Source organism: Hoplias malabaricus, chromosome 10 (assembly GCF_029633855.1).
Source record: "Hoplias malabaricus isolate fHopMal1 chromosome 10, fHopMal1.hap1, whole genome shotgun sequence".
NCBI classification, from domain to species: domain Eukaryota; kingdom Metazoa; phylum Chordata; class Actinopteri; order Characiformes; family Erythrinidae; genus Hoplias; species Hoplias malabaricus.
In genome coordinates, this window is record NC_089809.1 from 22,443,481 (window position 1) to 22,467,755 (window position 24,275).

Consider the following 24,275-nt stretch of genomic DNA (forward strand, 5'->3'; position numbering starts at 1 on the left):
CTCTGCTACAGAGTTTGTTCATGCTTTTTGTTCAACATCTAACAGTAAAAAAGTAAATAAAAAATAAAACAAACAAACACTGACACTGTTGAATCACAGAATCTGTTAGAATGATGTTTTACAGAAAAGGAAATAAAGGAGTAATTATTATTTAGAAGAACACCAGGCATCCTCTGAGTATCATGTATTTTAGTCTGGGCTGGCGTGATAAAAGGTACGTTTTAATTAACGCACGGATTAAAAAAGTGGAACAACTTAATTCATTCAACGTGTCTGTTAACCACTTACATGTAATTGTTTGTGATTAGCTGCACAGGTACACCTGAGGCAGAAAGGAGCTGACTAAGAGCTAAAAGCAGACCAGGTTAGTGCAGATGAGTACACCTGGGCCAGTCAGAATACGGCCGTGTGAGTCACTATGACCTAAAAAGTCTGCAGAGATTCTGAAACTAAACAGATTTCACATTCCATGCTTCAAATTTGTTATAAATGTAAATGAAATCTTTCTCAAGCACAGGCTGCTGGTAATAGATTCTCCACTAAATAAAACAGATGGCATGAAAACCAAGTTTCAATGCATCCTAACACCCTGATTTGGATTTTAATTTGTTAAACACAATTAATCACAAAATTCAGAACGCTGTCAGAGAACACACACACAAACAGTTAGGGACAATGGTGACAGACAGAGGGCAGATAGAGAGATAAATACAGACACAGATAGACAGACACACACACGCCCAGTCACTTACCTGTCTATTCCGCTCGTCTGTGATTCGCTGGATCTGGATCTTTTTCCTCCCCATGTCTGCTGTGCTTGTCTGGGCAGGAGTGGGGGCAGGGTGGGGATCGTAGTGAGATTAAAGGTCAGAGGTTGTGTCTATCCTGAGTAGCGCAAAGGCCCACTAAAGATGCTGAGGCGTGTCCTTCTCTCTCACATCCACGCGCACACACACACACTGTCCCTCACTTTCTCTGCTCCACCTGAAGCAGCTGCTCACGGCTGTCCTCCCTCAGAGAAAACAGAAGGAAGGAAAGAGCAAGGCCTTTGGGCAGGGCCTTCAGATCATGGTCCACAAGTCATCCACTTTGAGTCCTTGTTGTGATCCAGTCTCAGCAGAAAAATTTCTGATGATGATGGATGGTGTTGATGATGATGATTATGAGGATGATGATGATGATGATGATGAGTTACAGGCCTAAACAAATGAGAAGAATGCAAGAGTTAGACAAATAAATATACTGTGTTACTACAAATCACATTTTCTATATTCATTAATGTCAATTTTTGGTTCTGGATTTGCTTGAAATTTCACTTATCACATTCAGTCTTTTTTTATATCAGTGAGTATGCTGTCTATATCATTCTGTAAAACAATACAAAATATATAATTAACCTGAAATCAGTCAAAGAAATGTGCATTCTTAACTGCCTAACAAGGAAGCAGAGACAGTTCTCTAGACATAGGCCTTTCTTATATAAACCATTCTGGTATGCAGAATGAGCAGTGGAAACAGATTAGGGGGAACCCCACTCTGGAGCTCTGTGCTCCCTGTAGGACAAGAGAGTGGCTCGTGTGCCATGGAGCCTTCAGGGCAGTAGGATCTGAGCTGTGCTGTGTCAGCTTCATTAGAGACATCACAGCCACATCACTGATCTTTGCCGGCCTGCGGCGAGCTGCTACAACCCCAACTTGACACGCTGCATGTGATTACAAATCGAACCGATACACAGGCAGGGCAAGGACCCATCTGCAGCCCAGCACTGTCAGGAGTCAGGAGACTGTCTCTGCAGAAAACAAATACTGCTAATTCATTTCACTGATTAAATGTATGTTTTCACTGTCCAAAGAAAAAACATGTATTTACAAAATAGCAGTTTTATAGGAGAAGGAAAAAATCCCTTAACTTGGAAGTCAATGTAAAAATATATTATTCCAAGTAATTCTGGAGCACTTCTATGGGTCCAATCATCAGGACATTCACACAACGTGAAGGATAGCTGCTCTGTTTAAATGAACAGGAGTCTAAAAATCTACAAAAAGAGAGAGAGAGAGCTTTTCCTATGGACAGCAACGATATACATATTTAAATGTATTTATAAAGGTGATTTTAAAACTTCATGGCTGTCAGTGTCACTGCAAAAAAACAAATATCACTGCAAAAGAAAAGTAGAATTTCTCATGATAATATTAGAACTGGTTTCATTTGGGGTTATAAAGACCTATGGAGCCTGGGGTGGGGGGAATGCACAGACACAGTGGGTTTATGAGTATATACTGAGGGACAGTGTAAGTGAGCATTAATAGCTGTGTGAGGGAGCCTCACGTCAGCAACATACCCAAGTCTGAATGAATGGAAGCATGAATGAGCTTAATGCAACCTCAGAATAGCCATGTGGGTTACGATAATTTTAAAACCTGCTATAACTATCTCTGCCACAAAAAAAAGCCTTAAAATAGAGTTCTATATATACTCACAAATCCAGACTGCGTACACACCCGCATGACTGGAGCCGAAAGCAGGCTTGCTGCTGCATACACACGACATCAAGGAAGTAGTAGCCTACTTCCTCTTCATCAATTCAAACACTGTTCTATAAAACCAGATGGGGGAAGCCCAGAAGCAGCTTCTGATTATGCCTACAATTTTTAACCTTAGAATTTTACAGCATAATACAGCATAGGAAGGGGCAATTTCAGACAACAAGACAGTTTTTGGAAACATATCTTCATTTAACCACAATTATGTCATTTACATTATTATACTGAGATAGCTCAATAAGTACTGGGGTCATGAATAAAAAAGTAGTGATAGATAAACAACAGTCACTAAATGTGATCCAGTAAATTGTGTAAATGGCGGAACAAGGAGCTTTGTGTGTATAAACTTTGATTTACCTCAATATCAACCATTGTTTTTACTGGTGTGTTTGTTAATATCAGAATGAACATCACAAGTATTGTAGCCATTTGCTCTGTCCTGTTCTCTGTCATTGCATTTTATTTATGCTTTGTTTATTAAGGATACTTCAACATTTGTTATATTTTGATTCCACATTACTGTTATTATATCATCATGATATCAGGGACAAGAAAAAGTCTTAAAACGGCATTTCTGGGACAATATATAGATCACAAAAATGTCAACCGTTCTGTTACTGTGTGCTTTATCAGTCAGATGAGGCAGTTATGCTTCCAAATGCATTTTGATTTCAGAGGTACTCGAGAGGCAGTTTAAAAAAAAAAAGAAAAAATTCAAAATAAATAAACATACACCCACACACACCTCTTGTAGTATGTAATGGAACAGGACCTGTCACTAGCTTCAGCATTCCTCTTATTTTGTGGAGAGGAGTGGTATGTGTGTGTGTGTGCCATGAGCACAAACATCCATTCTCCAGTTTGTTGTGTGAGGTGTCCATGCTTTCTCTGTAGCTACAGAGGATGTGCTAATAGGAAGAGAACCCATGTCCAGCAATGAGGGGAGCAGAATGTGCTTCAAAGACAGCACTGCATCAGAATTCGTTTTGGGATATGGGGCCAGCTCACATGAAAAGCCCGTTTTATCTACAGGAGGAGTCAGATCATAACCTTTAGCCCTGTGAGCATAGTAGAGACAGCTTACCATCACTGATCTGAGTCACTTAGCCTCTTTCACAAAGGCTACACAGGACTTGGAGGGCATGCACCAAACAGGTTCTCTCTTTTGTCCAAGCAAAAGCGAAAACGTCCTTTAGATTCAAGCCAATTGTTTTTTTAATTTTGCTTTACTGGATACCTGATGTCAGAAAACACTTAGCCTGGCATTTTGTCCAGGAGTTTACAGGCCAAGGCCATCTCTATATTCACAGTAAAACATATTCAAACTCAAGAGTTTACAGCAAGCATCATAAACCCACCAAATACAAGGTTCTGCAGCCTAAATGAGCCTAAGAGTTAATCTTAAAGGAAGGACAATTCAGATCTTCCAGAAGGGAAGCAAATAGCAGTTGAGTTGCTAAAACTCAAGTCAAATCACCAGCTACTAATTAATTTTTAGTTTCAGACCACTGCTGCAGGGCTAAACTAATATGGAGAAAAACAATACAGGTAACTTATCCAATAAAGAAATGATAACAGATTATTTTAAATACTATTATGAAGTACAATCTACTAGAATATCAAAATTGTTATGTGGTCCTTGTTTTTTTGTTTGTTTTGTTTTTTTAAATATATAATTTCTAACCAAATCTAAAATATTTTCCTTATGCCTATACCATGATTTGGACATGTTTTATTAACAATAACAGGAGCCATCTACTGTTACCGTAAACTGGAAATATAACTTGTCATAAGTAAAAAGGCATAAAGCTTTTCTGTATAATTGTGTAACAGATCTTGTTTGTTTTTTTATTGCAAGTAAGCTCACAGGCCTGCTATATATTAGTCACATATCAATGTTGGTCAAAAGGATTAATATTTAAGTAGAGGTTTTGCAGAACACCGCTGAGGAAGCTGTGAGCACAATCAAAGAGGCCTGAACTTGCAAAAACACAAACAGCATTATTACAACAGCTTAGAAGAAAAAAGCTCAGCTAGAGATGCACCTGCTAATATTTAAATGTGGGGTGTTATTTAAAATAAGAGCATTTTGTTGGACATAAAAGCGGATAAAATTAGTTAACTTCACCTACTTTCAATCTGGTTACTCTTACATTTTTATTTATTTTTTACATTTATATGAGTGAGTATGTGACGTTCCCCACTTTAACCAATAAAACTAGAACCTTTTATCTTTATTAAGACTAATGTGTCTGGGTGACGTTTTTAAAAATCATGACAATAGCAGAAAATGTCTTGTTTAACTTGCTGTAGTGATATAAACACAAATGTCAGGCAGTTCAGGACCGTTTATAATCATGGAAAGCTTGTTACTGTTGGTTCATACCAAACTACAAAACTGAATCACTGTACTGAAATTATATTTAAGCGACTCTTTTACATCAGAAAATGGGTGATTGTGAAATTATCTAGTGCAGGCGTTGGCCATCAAAAGAGCCACATCTGGCTCACAAGCCATAGGTTCCCAACGCCTGCACTAGATTATTTCATGATTACCCATTTTCTGATGTAAAAGAGTCGCTTAAATATAATTTCAGACAAATCTTTAATTAAAAGAAAACAATAATAAAAACATCATGCATTAATTTCCTACCACTCGTGTTCATGGTTGCGTTTGGCTGGAGCCAATCACAGCTGTCCTCTGGGACAACACCAAATTTTATTTGGATAACGCGTAATGTACACAGGTCTTTGTGAGGTCAGAAAGTAAACTTGCCTCCTGTTATTCAAGTAGTCAGCTAGCTAATTGCAGAAACCCTTTTATCAAAGAAGATGGCTAATAGAAACAAAGATGAGGAGTATTGCACTTTTCAGCAGGGATGGACAGATGGACAGAGGAATTCATCGTTTTTTTGGATAGAGCAGGTTCTTCAGTGTGTCTAATATGCAATGATAAAATTGCATCGATGAAACAGTCAAATATAAAGCGGAACTTCGTTTGCATCGAAATATACTGTGGGGGACAGCATGTAGAAATCATGGCAAGAGCTACTGTGCAGAGTGCAAGCTAGTCAGCAGCAACTCTATGTTTGGACCCAATAAGGTGACTGGAATTCGGCTAGCTTTGCTGGTGCTTTAGCAATTGTGAGAAACCATGCAGCACCAAAAGTTGCATTAAATGGTAAGAAGTACTGTATTCATCGTTGGTTAGCACGAGCATAACAATGTTATTAAAAATAATTCAGAGACTTATTTTACTTTAAAAGTGTTGGTCTTACATAAAATGCACACATTTACTTGTATTTAGTTTTAAACGTATGGCTTTCACGGAATTACATTTTAAAATATATGGCGTTTATGGCTCATGGCATCATGATCTAGTGGGTCACAAATGCCTCTAAACATGCATAAGAGATTATGATAAATTATTTTAACAACTTTCAAAACATCTGTTCATGGGTCTAGTAACACTAAGACCTGCATGGCTACAAACAATGTTTAAACAGTAGTGATGTGCACAAGCTAAAGGGGTATGATGTGATGTGTCCCAATTCTGCTCAACTCTCCAAGCCCTTGAAAACGTGTGCTCCTTTCGCTCACCCCTTGACAAAGTCATAAAATGTCTTTAAAGTGCACACTTTAAGAAAGGGCTTAGCACAAGATCTTGGACAGGGCTACACAGAGTTACTCCTGTGTTCATTAATCCAAAAGATAGTTAAATTCAAAGAGCAGAAAAGGAACTGGCCTGATGGATTAATGTGTAAGAATACACACAAACAATTTTCACTTTTGTTTTTGTTACATAGGTATGCACTAGAGAGAATGTACTAATACATAATTTTACACAGGTGTTTTTGTGTTTTGTTGGTTACAAAACTTTACAAATCATGCACTTCTACATCTCATCTCACAAAGCCTTATTTTTCTCAGATTACACATTTAAAAAAAAAAATAAAAATGTTCATATAACAGAAACCATGCTGAAGAGAAATGACAGGGCAATATGATCCCTGTCCATAAAACAGCAGTTTGTTCAGCACAGATTTGTTCTTTCACTAAACTAAATTGCAGACCTTTTTCTCTGCTCCAGTTACACTTTTTACAATGAGGATGGCTGATGTCTCCTCATGGGGAATATGAACAAACTATGAAAATGAATTAACAGCATTGTAAATTCAGTAATTTACTTTCTTTTTTTTTTTTGGAGGGGGGGGGCTTATACTTGTTTTATTCTAGAGATTGCTAAACACATACGGTCTAAATTAATTTAACAGGTTTGTTTTTATAACCATTATGAGGGTTAAACGTTCAAAACAAACCATTTACTGTTTACCCCTAATAAAGTGTGGGAACACGGACTTCTTAAATCGATACACCAGAATAAAAGGACACTGATACATGAAAGTAACTCTCAATTTCAGTCAATTATGAATACATTAATTGGTGCTAACAATTTTTTTTTTTTAATTTGTTTTTTTTTTAAATGTATTTTTGTATTCATTGTATGGTTTCAAGAATGAGTGAGAAACGTCATAAACAGCTCAAGAACTAAGAGTACAAAGTCTAATTGGGTCCTCTCATAAGAGATAACTAGTTTATTGTTCACTTTGGACATTTACATATTTCTGCCTGAAACGATCCCCATAAAACATAGTGCTGCAGCAATCCATCTTCTCCTGAAGTGGTCTGAAGTATCTAAGTTCCAGTTGGATAAGCACACGGCCTACGTCCATGTGTGGGCATGCGGCATTTTGTGTGTGTGTGTGTGTGTGTGTTTGAGAGAGAGAGCAAGAGTGCGAGAGAGAGAGAGAGAGAGAGAGAGTACATGTAAGCATATCTCCTCTGCAGGGTGTGAGAGAGGGAGTCCAGTTTTGTCATCCCTGTCTGTATCTGGAGGCAGAGAAGCCTGGGGCTCAGAGATAAGAGCCAGCGCCTGGACAGAGACTGGACTCAGGCCAAAGTAGCACAGAGAAATCCATCACCTTTCCGGCTCAGCGCAGGACACCAGTGTCCTGAATTGTACAACTGTCCATTGTTTAATTCAACTGTTTACAAAACTGACACTTTACACGTTGTACTGAGACCACTGTCCGGTCATGGTCACTACCAGTGGTCCACAGCCATATGGTGCCAGAACCCTGAGGCCAATGAAACACAGTCAAAACTGAGCAGAAAACAGCAGAGCACGAAGGGCAAATGCATGCCTAAATATCTGATGCTGGAACAATTGTAAAGCTGGCCTTTTCACCCTGTGTCATAATGAGATTTAAATTTTTGATTGTGCGGGTAATTACTAAGAATTGTTTTTAAATGGTGGTGGGGGGGAGATAACTCAATGAGGGCAATCAGAATGTTCTTATCTGAGAGCTTAGCCGCTAAAATTAGGCCCTCTGTTAACTGTGTTTCTGAAACTCTGTGCTGACCCCCAGTCCAAAATCACTCGCGCACACACATCACTTTCCAAATTCTGTAGTGAAAAATTCAATTCATTTTGAAAAATATATTTTTAAAACAGAATCTCCAACATATTTACTTTACTTGCATTGTGTGGTTTGAACATTCAGACCAATCTCAGTCATCTGCAGATAAGTGCCTAATTTTTTAACCATCTTTAATAATGAAGTATGAAGACAGTAAACACTACATTACATCTGGTATGCTTACAACAATATTCAAAAGTTGCAAATAATGGTCCTTTTTGAATATTATAATCACTTTTATCAAGCTACAATTAATTTAAAGGTAATTTCTGGTTTATAGCTCTAATTTGAAGCAATAATAGTGTTCTTTATTTCTTTTCTACTGCTCCAGAACAATTAACCAGTGTCCATTTGATGCATGATTGCTACTGAACACATTGGCATGTGTTCTGACAGAAAACAGATATTGAGTAGCTGAATATAGTTCAGAATACAGATTCCAAAATATGGGCCTGTTTTCTTTTTTTAATAAAAATCTGACAAATTAAAAATATTGCACTGGCATTGATATGGGAATTCTGTACATCTGTCAGTTCCAATAAATAAAAATATTTAAAATGTAGAAATTGGAAACAGAGAAATCTCATCTCCTCTTATCCACTTAGTCCATTTCAGGGTTACAGTAATAGAGAAAAATTTAATATTTATTTAAGTAGGTCACAAATGGAGTAAGAGGGAAAAAAAAATGCAGACCACATTCTTTTTCAGACTACAATAAAAATGTCAAAAAAATATTGATTTGAATCTGCACATTACAGTATTCTCGATTACATGTGAATACACCTTTTAAATAAAGGTAAGAAAACATAATTAATATAAAATGAATTATTATTAATAACAGTTTTCCAAATGGTGTTAGAGTAACTTAAAATCAAAGATTTAGACAGTTGAACCGCCCTAAAAAGAACAATCCTGACAAGTGAACACCCACACACTCTTGGGCTTGTCTGAACTGGCCGCTCTACAGAAAAGTGACTCTAACTGGGGTTGTGATGGCGCTTGCAATTCCCTATGGGACTATCTCCAGTGATTTACTCCAACCTTGGGTTGTACTGCCAGCACCAACTGCAGGATATTTCCAGCCTGTTGCCTCATGCTCGCTGACCGGCAGGCACTAGCTTGCTCCAACACAGCGACTCAGCTGCTGACCCCAGTGTAAAGTGATTTTGGTTTTCATACCAAAATCAATACACATGCTTATTCTCTTCTGTGTATGGTGATTCTATAACCTAGTGGTGTGACACACTTCAGATATCCTCCATGACACAGAGCAGAAGAGCTACCAAAATCACCCCATACCAGAAACCTGATGCCAAATATGGGGTGGGGGGGGTGTAATTTAAGGGCTTAATTTCTCTTGGCTGGGCACTCAAGTTTCAGGAGTGTAGGGGTTTGTGGTGTTGAAAGAGGTCTGCGATTCTCACTTGCCACTGTTCAACCATTCAGTAGCGTTAACGCGTAAGCTGCATATTTCAAGATATAAGAATATATTAATGGCAGGAACCATTAATTTATAACTAATACCAATTTCTTTACATTACAAGATCAGTACGTCCATTTGTTGTGTTTCAGAATAAATGAATTAACCTTTTAGAATATTTAAATTCACTTTCTGTAAAAAATAAAAAAATAATAAAAAAAAATAATTTTACACACAAGTAACTTACATAAGGTAGGTTTAAATATTAGTTTTATAAATTATAAACTGTTTAAAAAAATAAATTTTTTACAATATTCTAAGGTTTATCTGAAATACACTATGTTATCGATAAATAATACATTTAGTTTAAATTAATAATTTTGTTTTTAAATTTATATAAAACTATTAGATTCAATATTTTTGTATTGCAATATAATTACATATGATTATGAATTATTATTATAACCTCTTGGAGACTCCAATATTGTCTCAGACTCAAAAACCATAAGCCATGATGTGAAGAACGAAATAGCTTCAAAATTTGAATTTGAGATTCTGAGTTGCAAATGGTAGTGTGAGTATAAATACTATATTCAAAAAATATATAAGGTTGATTTACAATGGTTCATAGATTATAGTTCATAAGTCATTGTTGACTTAAGTTGGACTTCCCGAGGCACACAGAAATACCGGTTACATATTTTCCTATTGGCATATCTCTACACACACTAAACAACGATAAACAAGTACTGTTGTGTGAGATTGTGAACAGTTTATAGTTGACACTAACTAATCTGTCTCATCATCAGTGACGCCAATGTGGTCTGACCAGTCAGTTGACAATATTAAGGCAGGTGATCATCATGTAAATATCACTTGCTATTAGAACCAGCAATATCCAAATACCATTACAAGAGTGGATAAACTTACTTCTCACAGATTTTTTACCACAAGATGATCCAAAAGATTCAGGCAAGAGAGGAAGGAAAAAGACACACCTACCATACACACAGCAATGACATCAGCATGACTTCTGGAAAACATGGCCGTATGCAAAACTCATCATGGACGTGACACCATATCAACCTGACTACTGGACACAAAAGAAGCTCAACTACCAGCTTAGACATGCATGTGGCAACTCGAGTGGCATTAAAGTTTAGTAATTTAGCATTCATTATTGAACCCAACAGAAAGTGTGACAGAGTGCCTATTCCAAAATCAAGATAACATATCAAAGACAATTTAACATGGAAGATGAGCATTAACCACACAACAATGTCAAGAGGTAAATGCACACTTCCTTTTCTTAGTACCCCATTGACTCTTTCTGAAGTCATTTATTTTCCACAAAGAGTACTTTAATAATGGGGAAAAAAAACTCTGATTTAAAAAAAAATAAAATAAAAAACACTGGTAAAGCAAATGGCACTGCTTCTGCGGCCTTTATGAGCAAGTGTATGCAAGGCTCTATTAAGTTAAAGTATTGGTTAGCAGTCAGCATAGTGTACAGCCCATTCCACCTGGGATGTCAATCAAAAGCCCTCCCTTTGCAATTATCCATTGATTTGCAAGCCAACAGCTGTGAAACAGATCTCCGATAAGCTACACACCACAAAGCAGCCACTGTAAACTGCTTAGAGTCTATACCAGCTATATTCTGTGATAGGCCTTTGAACTTATCAAAACATTACAGCTAGTTTTGAGTTATAACTTACATTAAATAATTGTGAATATGTAAATAACCATCAAGTCTCAGATAAATGAAACACTGGGCTAAGTATCATATATCACAAAAATATTTTCTTGGATCACAATATTATATTTTTGCCACATTGCCAACCTCTAGGAACACACAGTAAAACTTACACTTAGGGCTGGACAATCATTCAATATCAATATATGTCACAATATAAAATGTTTCAATAACAATTTTCAATAAACCAATATATATTACGTACACAATCTGTCACTGAAATTCATTCCTCTCAGTTTGAAAAAATTGTTTTAAATAATAATATTGACAAAGCCAAGGGGATTATTGAAAAGTGACTTCATGATTCTTGTTTGTTCTTGGCAATCCGAGGCGTTCTTATTTATATCAGAATATATTTGATAAACATTCTGGCCATATCACCATGCCCCATTTTCAACGCTTCCAATAAGGAAGGAAGAAATACAAGAGTTTAAAATAAATAAATAAATCATATATTCAATTTTAAATCTGGGCCAAGACAAAAACACAATATAACTGAGGTGTGCCAGACACAACATTTGAAAAGACCCCAATCCAAACCTCACAAAAGCTTCTTAATCTCTCATTACATCAAAGAAATGCATGAACATCTACGTCAAGGACTTCCTCCTCTACCAAATCACAGACTACACTGATGTCACCAAATACTGCCTTATGTTAGTTACATTCAAAATATATAAAAAAAAAATAATCTCAAAAACAAAAAATAAGCTGTAAGAGCTTTTTTTTTTTTTTTACTGACACAGGCTAACCACAAGCAACCGACCTGATCTGAATCCAAAACGTCAGGTGAAAGTATTAAGAGTGCCAGTAGCATGAATACGACTGGAGGTCATTTTCTTACCTTTTCTTCTTGAACTTCACTGATGATCACAGCAGCATGTATCCCAAGTTCAACCAATGGCACAGAATTATGGGTAAATTAAAGAATTAACAATATCCTCATGGACACAATGCTTGTGTCTCCTATGCACTATAGCTGTGTGACACAAGTGACTAGTCCAGCAATGACCCTGTACTGCAAGGACCTCTATCAGTTTCCCTCTCTCTCTCTCAACCTGGCCCCCACCTCCCCACCCTTTGCCCTTATATGCCTTCAGCAACTGGCTCCAATTCATCAGTGTCCTTGCTGGTAACTGAGAGGGTGGTTGGGTGTTAGTGCTGGGCTCACAGTAAAGCACTGTGTCAGATCTCCCAGCCTGAAAGCCCGTGTGTAGACGTGAAAGCCACACTAAACACAGCAGCAGCTGCCTACACACCTTTTGTTCCAACTCCCCTGTGTTCTCGATTTCCCCTCACATATGTTAGGAGCTTCAGCTTTGCATCTAGTACCATTGCAGGTCATTAACAGTCTCTACAAAAGCTCTTTACCACAACTTTTGCATTATGACCAGTTATAATAGTTGTGAAGCTGTAAACTTAAGATATAAGGTTATAAAAACGCAATAAAGTTCTGTTCATTCACTGTATTTCTATAAACAGGATAAAGTACTATTTGAATGAGACTAGATTTACATTTAAAGGTGGGGTAATGTAAATGATTAGCTGTGTTTCTCAATTTTTTATTCATATCCTATACATCATTTTACCAAACTTTTATTTTTGGTAAAAAAACAGCTATATTAAAACATATACAAGTTTTTTTGTTTTTATTTTCTGAAAAACATTTTCTGGTGAAAATGCCAATCTGTCAGACATCCTGTGTTAAAACTGCATTACCCCACCTTCCAATGGAGAACTAATCCACTCTGAACAGTACTTAAGCCTGGTTTCTTTTTGGTTTGAATATCTGAAATACCGTTAATGGTTATAAGCTACAAATGATACAAAATGATTCAGAAAAATGTTTCTGTAGAATGCTGAAGTGCATTTAAAAGTGCACCACTGCACTGAGGGATTCACAAACTATGACCTTTTCTGACCTTGAAACCTCTAAGGCTTTGAGGGGTATGGGAATTCAGTGGCCATGAGTTTGTTTAACAGTTGTGACACAAAGGGAGGACAGAGAGTTTCCTAGGCATGAAACATTTGATTTGACATTGTGAATGCTAAGAGTTAAATGAACAGTACATAGACCAGGAGCAATTTTCTTGCAAAGAATAACTTATATGGAGAAGTTCTAGGGAAAAAAATTGGGTGGGGGGGTGGGGGTGTCCTGACTGGCTGTATCAAATCGGAAATCTGCCAGGGTTGGGAACAAATATACAAGGGATCTAAAACACAACCACTGCAAGCCAAAATTGAGCAGTCACAATTACTAAGAAAACAAACATTGTTGGTAATGAATGCATTAAGGGACTTGCTATAAGTTTCTGCTCCTCTCTCTCTCATATAACTGAATCTCTCCATGATTTTCACACTGTGTTGGCTCAGAGCCTAATAAGGGGATCTGTGTGAGATTGTGTGCACTTCTCTTCCGGGCAACATGTTGGCTGTGCCGTACTGATTGAGTACCGGCAGTCCATAGAGAAGCAAGGCTTACAAAGAAAGAATGACACTGCTGACTTTAGATTTTTGTCTACAGCACTTAATCACAAATATGAAGATAATACACAAACAAAAATATTCTGGAATATTCTGGGGTGCTTTGAAATGTAAGGAAGTTTTGGGCTGCCAAAACAGGGAAAAAGATATTTTGACAAAAAATAAAAACTAAATAGGTTCAAATCCTATTGCGAAAAACAAGGCTTTTAATATAAAAATTGTAATAGCCATAAAAATGCCAAATGAGCAATTTTAAACACTGTTCATTCCCTTGATTCTTTATTGCACTGTTCAAAGCAGACATACTCCAAGCTGCAGACAAACTGCCCAAACCTCAGCCACATGAATAAGTCATAATCATTGTTAATATTGAGTATAATACATTTTAAACAAAATAAAGTGTCTCGGTCTGGTATGCTAGGCTTTCTCTCAGTCTCTCTGCTTACAGCACAGAAAAGGCAGCTGGAATTTTAGACAAAGAGAGAACTCCAAACGTTGAAAATCACAAACCGATGTTTGTGATTGCTCTATTCTTGCTCCCCCCCCACCACAAACATACCCATCTACCTTAAAAGATGCAGAGGTTTTAAACGTAAACTAAAGAGCAGAGTTTTCATGCAGTCATAAGCCTTCCCTTTAATTCAATTATAAGCTATTGGTGTCATTCATCACTGACAATATTTTGCTTAATATGCAGAATACATATATTCAGGAGAACAACAGACAATTTATCTGTGTGTAAGTTGAGAGGTTTAAAAAATAAAAAAAAAAATTGTAAAAGGGCTCAAGAACAATTAAAAACACAGAATGGTCTTGAATGACCGAATTGCTGTGATGTCAAGGAAAGATTTCATGGAACATGCTTAACCCTACATAATTTTAGAATGCTGATTTAACTGAAACTGTTATGTTATTTAAATCTTTTTATTTATAATAAATTAATTTCAGTGTGTTCTAAATTTTTTGTCCAATAATTGTTATTTAAATGATTCAAGTGTTTTAATAAGACCATCATCTCGGGGGAAAATAAATGAAAAACGGAATCCAAAAGTATGTTGCTGGAAATTCTTACCCCAGATCTGGAGCCCAGTAGGATATCAACATACGTTTTGTTTCAGAAAAGTGACAACTGACTCAGACACACAATCCCTGAGACACATTTCAGAAACCACATATTGAAGACTGAACTTTTCTTGTTTTTTTAGTGCTAAATTGCTAGTAAACTTCACTTATCACCATGCAGCATTCAATATCATCTATATCAGCTGAAAAACACAATTTATTCTTTTTTTTTTTTTTTTGAGTCAAATGCATTTGTGCTTAACAAAAAGGGTTTGCTGGGGGGGGGGGCGCGGGTGGCTCTCACAGCTCAGTTATATGCAAAAGAAAGTCATCGCCTATTTCTAGAGAATGCTCCTTACAGTCACTGCAACTGAGCTGCATGGATTTGTAGGCACTAACTGATGGTCTAACTACCAGCTGGTGCTGTGCCTATTAAAGACAAGGATTTTGGTGCTAAATAAACAGATCTTTGAAGTATTTGGTTGTTGAGAAGTGGCCCACACACACACACACACACACACACACACACGAATGATCCTCCCTCATCTCTACCTTACCACCATTCGACCCTGCTCGTACACACATACACATTCAGAAGCAGCTGATGTTTTAACAGCCCCTCAGCAGCTGACAAGCTACAGGTGTGAGAAAGCATAGGCTCTTTAACCCTTTATATTCCAAAAAAGGGCCTAGGCAAATAGCACAGCCCTCTAACACCAAGCCCACAGTCTGCATAGGCATGTGGTGTGCGCACACACACATTCACATGACCCCACACCTGTTGGCCCTCACAACCACTCTGTGATAAAGTTTGGCCAATGGACATCTTGCTCCTGTCAGTTTCTTGGTCAAGCTTAACCACAGCTTTGTGGAATGCCTACACTGACCTCTTAGCATATGCTTTTGCATTTTGTAGCACACTAAATTGGATAAATGAGTCATATAAACAGCTATAACACTACTCTCTGTTTACAGTTTTAGTGACATTATCCTACAAGATTTGACGGTGTTGTGAAAAATACATCATCATTCAGTCGGATTCATCATTAGTAAGAACAACTGATTAGTACCAAGCCAAAAATATTGTCAGTGTGACACATACAATCAATTTTCCTCCACATTTAACCCATCTGATGCTGTGAACACAGACCCACTCAGACACACACACACCCCACCTTGGGAGCAGTTGGGGTTTAGGAGCTTTTATTGATCAGCTGACAGCTATTTCATAACCTCATAACATAATATTTGATGACATTCTACTCCTAACAAAAATTGTAGGAGCAAATTGAAGAGGGATAGAAAACCCAACCCAAGACATGACATAAAAAAAATATTTAGGCCAATTACAGACTTTGTGAAACATACCTCAAACTATTGAAAAGTTAGTTCATATTTTACGCAATATCTGCCCATAGGGCCACGTTCGTGGCAAAAAAGGTAGCAAAATGCAACTGATTTACTAATACAGTTTTGTTTTAGATATGATGAGGCTGCCATCAATTTAAGTCTGCCATATGTGTTGCCCAAGTTTCGTTACTGACAGGAATTTTAGTAGTGCTTATGCTTTCATATTTTTAAATAATTCTGTTATGGACTTTGCAGTTAGAACCTGTTACTTCTTGTGGCCAAAATGAATACAGACCCAAACAATTGAAAAGATCAAGTGATTCTATGCAATTTGTAATTTGCATGCCTAAATACATATGAGCATATGTGAAAATATGCACATAGGTCTGAGGTTTAAAGACAGTGATTACAGACTTTAACAAGCTATTGATCAAGTTTCACTGAAAGGAAATATGGTCTCAAAAGGAGAGTTGTTAATTAAAACAAAGAAACGGATCATTCAACTTAACTAAGGGGTAGGGGTGGGGTCTTCTATCACAATTTTGACTGAAATATAACTGTAAGAAACCTGCTGAATTAATGGGATTTACATATATAAAAGCCAAACACTAGCACTAGAACCTAAATGTAAGATAACAGGGTAAACAAAGAAGTAATGAAGGAGTGTGGATGACTGGACAAATGTGATATTGCAATGAATCATGAATCTGCATTGGTCAAGGAGATTATGTTGAAATTGTAGCCTGATCCTATATTAATGAAGCACATGAAGTTAACTGCTTGAAGATATGTGCCTACTAATGTATGAAATGAGGTTGCACGTCAGGAAAATGACCAGAGGAGATTGCAACAAATACCTTAACAGTCAATGCACTTTTCTCATTCCTACTAGGCTTGGATGGCATCACGTGTGATAATGCCACTGTACCATTTCCAAGCATCACCATGGTATATGAAGTAATACCACTGAGGGGAAGAAGCTTACAAGTTTGCATACCAAGTGCTGTTTAAATTGCACAGGAACATCTTGCTGAGAGTTTTAGACTGAGGCTTATGTTCAAGATGAAGGTAAGGAAACATTGGAATAAAATGTTTTTTTTTCCACCTTTCCTATCAATATGTACCACTAGCAAAAAGACCTGAAGTTTAATCGGTTCCGCTCCTGATTCTTGGAACCTTGGTTCTTTCCAGTAAACCGGCCTCCGTTTCTACAAGTTTAGAGGGGGACCAAGGAAACGTCATCATCGGGGGAAATCGCTGTGGCTGAATACATGAGAAGGGTATGTCTGCAGGCCAGAGTGACAACCTAAGTCATTGTTTAATTTTTGCTTACCGTGGAGTCAGATCAGAGCAAGGAATAATTAGTGTGTACATGCTGCCGGGTTCAAAGCCGTCCTACTGAACTTGTGAACAGCGAAGAAATGTAACACAGAGCCATGACTCTGACCAACACATAGTGTCTCACCAAACACAGCCCCAGAAACAAACAACGGGAACGTGTTTTATTTCCTATTATTTATTTAAATGCAACGTTGAAAATGACCCAGTGCACCTCCATAATACTGTATTTGAGGCTCATGCTCTTTCTTCAGTAACTGAACCTCCACACGCCTACAGATGATGTCATGGTTCATGCAGAAAAACCAATACTTCTTTGGTTCCAGTTGGGAACTAACTTTTCTGGTTTGCGTTTATGTTGGTGGAAATGCGTCAAACTGAAAAGTGTCAAATTTATTTGGCGAACTGGAACTGTTCTGGGTCCTTGTTGGTGGAAAAGCGCTTGCGAGCCAGTAACAAAGAGGAGAGTGGTCCTATCTTACTATGAGCCAATTTAAAAAAGACAAAAAAATGGAGGCAAGAGGGTAACTTTTGTTAGGGTGTTCTCAGAATTGTGTAACAAGATCACATTGCTCCTTACATAAACATACTCTTAAAATAAAGCAGACACACACTTGGAGAAGCTCAAAATAAGAAGTAATCTTCAAACAGTAAATATACAAAATATTTACGCTAGGTTGACTACAACTAGTGAATGAACTAGACAGCCGGCCTTTAATTTGACTAACTAGCCCACTGGACACGGCATGCCAGATGTTACAACAAGTATTACTGGTTTGTTGTAATACCAGGGGTGGAGGTGCCTAAGCTTATTACTCTTACTTTGAAGACTTAACATAACCTTTTTATTTAGAAGGCTACTTTTAAAATTACAGTTTTATCTGTCAGGTGGTTACACTAAGAAGATTGCAAATGTCATTCTCTGATCATAATATTGTCAGTAAGTTACAGTCCAAAGTCTGATGTCACCCAGATAAAGTCCAAAAATGGTATGATTCTTAATTTTTAAGCAAACAGTTTTTTGGCAGCTGGTCAAATGGTCAGGCTGCACAGTGTGCTTTAATCATTATCAATACTCTTCTGGCCTTTGCAAAACAATGTATACAAAATATAAATGAGCACTAAATTTTTGTGTAGACTGTTCCATTGGTGTTTTGCAAATTAACACTTTCACTTGTAAAAATCAGAGAGGGCAAATCCACTTTAAGCATGTCCAATAATCAACAAAAGATTTGAAAATAAATCTAAATAATAATATAATTATAGCAATATGCAAATATAATCCAAGTTATGAAGCTGACTTTGCCACATTCCTAGTTTTTTAAGAGAAAATTATGCTTTGTATAAAACTGAGTTCTTTCTAGTTTTGTTGTTCATCGTTAAACTGCTTTAGGGCCACCTTCTCAAACAAGCATGCATGCTCACATGAGAAAGCACATGCAGATGCACACAACCTAACCGCACACAAAAACAGACCAAAGTGTGTCACTCCAGAAGGGGAAAAAAAGGGATTTTTCTTCACTCCCTTCTTTGTCTCTGGCATATTTCCCAGCTCTCTACATAGCCTGCATCACAAGCAAAGAGAAGAGGCCAGCAAGTTTCACTACATTGTGCTGGAGACAGTAAACGCAGATGGCAATATACAGCAGCTGTACCACTATAACACTGTAAAAGTCAGAGACAAAAAAGAATGCAATTGTAAAATATGTTTCATAATCTATTTTCAGAGTGGAAAATGCAGGAAAGAAAGAACGTTAGCAAAGTCTTAGATGAGACCGAGAGAGAGAGAGAGAGAGAGAGAGAGAGAGAGAGAGAGAGAGAGAGAGAGAGATGGGGTGTAGTGTTTCAGTGCTTGGCCAGAGCACTTGCTGTTTCAGCTGTGCAGGAGACATAGCCAACCCCTGCTCTCACGCCACTGTAACCCCGTTAGCCCCTCTCTTCTCTGTCATAAGTGACATGTCTTACCCTGCCAGTACTGAAATGCCAGCCTGCCATCCTGTCTGAACTTGTGAGCGACAGCGACAATAGCAAGACTGCCTGTTTGAACTTCTCACGTGCTGTCTTTCAGTAGGACTGGAGCCCCATTTTTTTTTTTTTTACAAATGGTAATTTATAAAGAATAGGTAATGATGCCTATTGTTTAAGAAATAAACACAGTGGTGCTATAAAGTAGGTGAACCATAAAGAATTTCATATTTTTCTGCCTAAGTATGGCCAAAATCTTCAGGACCTAATGCAAATAATCAGAATCCAGTTATCCAACCAATCTAATATGTCACAAATCTGTGAATAGCAAAGAATGAGAACCTTTGCTTTCAGTATCTGGTATGCATGCCCCCCACGCCCCCGTGCAGCAATAACTGCAACTAAACGTTTCCAGAAACTGGTGATCAGCCCTGCACATCAGTTTGGCGGAATTTTAGCCAATTTCTCCATGCTGAACAGATTCACCTCTGGGATGATTATTAGTTTCCTTACATTAATTTCTCATGCCAGGTCCTTCCACAAAATTTAAACTGGATTAAGATCAGGACTTTAACTGTTCCAGAACATTATATTTAGCCTTCTTTAAAAATTCCATAGACTTAGAATGATTTGTTTGAGACTCAATTGACCTGATTGTTATCCCAATGACTAAAAACAGTCTCTAATTTCACTTTTAAATTAAATGCTCACAAGTATGTAACGATGGATCTTTGTTTATTTTCCTCAATAAACAAAGAGCTAAATATATGCCCCTTTCGCACATGAACTCAGGAGAATTTCTAGAGAAGCTCCAGAGTATCGGGTCCAGAGATGTCCCGGAATGGTCGTTCACACATGCAGCTCACAGCGGGAGATTTTCTGCCTCAGGCGCTCTCTCACAGCTGTAGATGAAACCCAGAACATTAACTAGAGCTCAAGAAGGATAAAGTCCGGGTAAGGTCCGGAACGAATGCTGTGGGTGGTCGCTTTCATACATACAGCTTCTCTGGGTAAATACCGGAACATTTCTGGATTACTGTGCATGTGTAAAAGGGGCAATAGTATATGATTCTTGTCTCATTTCTTGTGTTCTGTTTATCTTTTTTTCTAGGACTAATGATATTTTAGGTAATATTTATGCAGAAATTAAGACAATTCAAGGGCTTACAAACATTCAAACTCAACATATACACTTCCTTATAAAAACAAAACTATACCAAAAAATACACTACACTACACTACAGATGCCACTACTTTTGTAGCTTTACTTCACAATTAACTTATTGTGAAGACTATTTTAAGTTTAAGAATTACTCTCCACCCAAGACTCTTCTGGTATTGCTAAGAATTCATGTTGTTAATGATCTGGTAGCAAACTAGTCCTAGAGTAATATGTAATAACAAGAATGGTGCCATTTTCATTATCTGACACTTTCACTTTTTTACCGGTCACTGCTTTTAATGCATTCAATGGCCTCATCTGATCACAACACCCATACTAAGTAAGAACAGTCAACAGGACTCAAAACAGGGCTTAAATTTATTCTTCTGCAAAAGTAGTAGCTTTTTAGGATTCTTTCAAATAGTTTGTTGAAAGTGTCATTTAATTGTGTTTGAGATTATATGATCGCTTGCTTGTATTTCTTAAACTTTAAATTTAAGAATATGCCACTATCAGTTATCTATTATTAATTAAAATAAAATATATATATATATTGTCTTCCATGAGTATCAGTGTCAGGTCAGCAGAAACTACTGGTTTGAATACTGGTGAATATAAAGAATGAATCTGACAGTAACATTAACACACCTAACAAACCATTAACAATCCTAGTGTCTCAGGAGGTGCCAAAAGCCTCTAGAGGTTGTCACAAAGCCAATGGCTATTTACAGTGTAGTTTTTCAGATCAGTTTCATTATCAGTGGTATATATCTTACATTTAATATCAAGTGTATTAAAAATAAAGCAGCAATATAAAAATATGTAGACAATTAAATATGAGATTGTAAGACCACAAACACGCATTGCTATTCCAGAAAACATTAGACAAATTAAACAACATATGCCTTACTGGTCATATAGTAACATCCGTTCAATGCATTTTCTCTGGCTGTAAATGTTTTTATACCAATCAAAAATAAATATATATATAAATGGAATTCCTCTTCAGTACCCTATATGCACACTAGAGATACCGTATATAGCAAATGTAGGTCATGGATTCACTACTCTCTTGCAATGCATAAAGGTAGAGTGTACTTTAATTTTTTTTTAATTATTATTCTTTGATATCTAGAGTAAGCCCAGATGTATAATATACATAGATCTATCATTAGACTGTCAGCTTGAAATGGGTCAACACATTCAAAATATATAACCATTTTGCCAGCAAAGCTTCTGGGGAAATGCTTATGTTTCATTTGATATTAAACTACTATTTATTCCACAAACTCTAGGAATTAAATCAAAAAGACCATATGAGGGAAAATAATTCTAGTCATAACAGATGTTCACACTCCATATTGTTATTACTGCTTTTGGTAATGAGGTACTCTATCAAGTCTTAACTTGCAGCAAGGTAATTTAATAATGTAAAAGGTGTTTTGGACTTTTCATAATATAGCATATTTGTTTAATACAGATGATAATCTTTTCTAGGGTTTTTTTTTTTACCAAGCGTATTCATCATGTGGAGGTACTTCATGACTCCAAATAGGGTTAGGCGGTATACGACAATACTGTACACCACGGTATTTTAAAATGTGGAAGGTATCTTGAAATGAAGGCGGTATTTATGACGTGTGGTGTGTCAAATTTCGGTTCAGTGTCTTTGTAAGTCACCTAAAATGATCATGTGTATTTAAAAGAGCCATAGGGAGGGTGCACTGTGGGGGCTCAATGACTGCTGATGTCACGGTCTGTAGTAGTCCACAGCCGTTGTAAGTTTAGCGCTGAGTTTGGGTAAAAAAAATCCTTCACTCGACTTTGTGCTCACAGGTATATGGCTTTATCCTCTAAATATGTGTGTTTTGAGCCTCAATTTGTTGAAAAATCTGCTGTGGTGTGCTAAACCACAAGTGCTGGTTAGCGCCAGCTGTGCTTCAAAACATTGTACACTGTCCTATTTCGCTTATTTTCAAAGTTTTCTGTTCTTCAGCACTAGTTGCTGAAATTTGCTCTCCCAGAAACGGGTTTTTATCGTCAACACGTGTCAGGGTGCACTATCGGGCTGTGTTTAACTAAATTCACTTCTTTGTGCTCAAAGATATAAATCTCAGCACAGCCTGACAGAGCACCCCCTCCCCACGATAATACAGCATATCGAGATAATATTTTGAGACCAAGGAGGTAACTGAGAACCTTTCCAAAAAAGCAACTACATCCATATTCCACTAAGCCTTTGGAGATGCTCTGATATCATTGCAAACACAAAATTGCAATTTAAAACACTTAAGCCCCTTTTTACATATGCATAGTAGCCCCCATTTTCCAGATATTACCCATAGGAGTTGTATGCGTGCTGAGCATTTCCCAGACTTTATCCTGCCAGCCCCCTAGTTCAAGGTCTGGGTAATGTCAGAGTGAGCTCATGTGTGAATAAAGTCGGTAATTTTCCTGAGAATTTGCTGTGAATTCATACCATGCCTCCTCCAAACTTTGCACAGGTGCTGCCCCTTGCCTAAACCACATGGAACATTTCCAACTGTGAGAACTCGTCCGACACGGAAAATCTCCAGCTGTACCCTACAAGTGTGAAAGGGCAACTCTGAAAAATTTCCAGACTTCATTTCCTGGACGTTTCCTTGGAGTTCATGTGTGAAAAAGGTTTAATTCTAGAGCATCTGGGGATACAGATTACCCATTTTGTCATCTATTCTGTTGTACAAATAGGATATGTACAATAACCACATCACCCTTCGATATAGAATGGGTAAAACCTACATAAGTTTTATTGCCAATAATATGTGCACAATAGTCAGGCGTGTCTGTTTGGGGGTGGTGAGGTGCAGCAAAATATTGAGAAGAGCTGTACTTTATGCAAATGTGTTTGGTTAATGTAATGAGTCTGTCCAATCAGAAGAGAGCTGGGAATTAAATGATGTGTCCACAATGCAATATGTGAAGCAGTGTTTCCTTATTCAAAATGGACTTATCAGGACGCAATTTCAAATGAATGGTGCTTGAAATGCCTTTATTACAACAGCTGAAGTTAGAGTGTGTGCTCATACCTGTTGCACCTACGAACCAGTGTAAATGTACTGTAAGTGAATTATCTTCAGGCTCCTCATATGTAGGTTCATACATGTATGGCTGTAAAATCCCAATTCTCCATGTGTACACCACTATGTTTTTCTATAAATAACTGAAAATAATAACCTGATTACAGGAATCAAAACCTGAGTAAACCATAAATATTGCTATAATCACTACAGCAACTGTGTGAATCACCATAGTAACATAAACAAAACTTTGTTCACCAGTGATAGAGAGCTGTCGGTCACACACATTCATCCGAATAATAAGACTACGCCCACACTCTTATCAGAGAGGTCTAATGAGAGCATTTGGATTACTTTGAGGAGTGTTTTATCATATTTCTGCTTTGCATTTTTTGTTTATACTTTGCTGAATATTTCACATATGCAAAATTTTTTGTAATCAAAAGTAGTTCCCTGGTGATTTAAGCTGAGATATATATTATCTGTAACCGCTTATCCAATTCAGGGTCGCGGTGGGTCCAGAGCCTACCTGGAATCATTGGGCGCAAGGATATATATATATATATATATAAAACATTTTATATATGATAAACTTTAAATAAATCAAGTACTCAGTCACTCATAGCAATGAAATAAATGTGGATCTTGTGCTTGCT

The 24,275-nt window shown here is 37.2% G+C and overlaps 1 protein-coding gene across 3 annotated transcripts in view; it reads right to left on the minus strand.

Annotated features, from left to right (window-relative positions):
* mef2d (myocyte enhancer factor 2d) overlaps nt 1-24,275 on the minus strand; it is a 61,509-nt gene that overhangs the window by 31,615 nt on the left and 5,619 nt on the right. For all 3 annotated transcript variants that reach the window (XM_066682674.1, XM_066682673.1, XM_066682672.1), the window contains exon 2: nt 753-1,199. In XM_066682674.1, coding sequence (XP_066538771.1) covers nt 753-806 — 54 coding nt within the window. In that variant the 5' untranslated portion in view covers nt 807-1,199. The remainder of the gene's footprint in view (nt 1-752; nt 1,200-24,275) is intronic.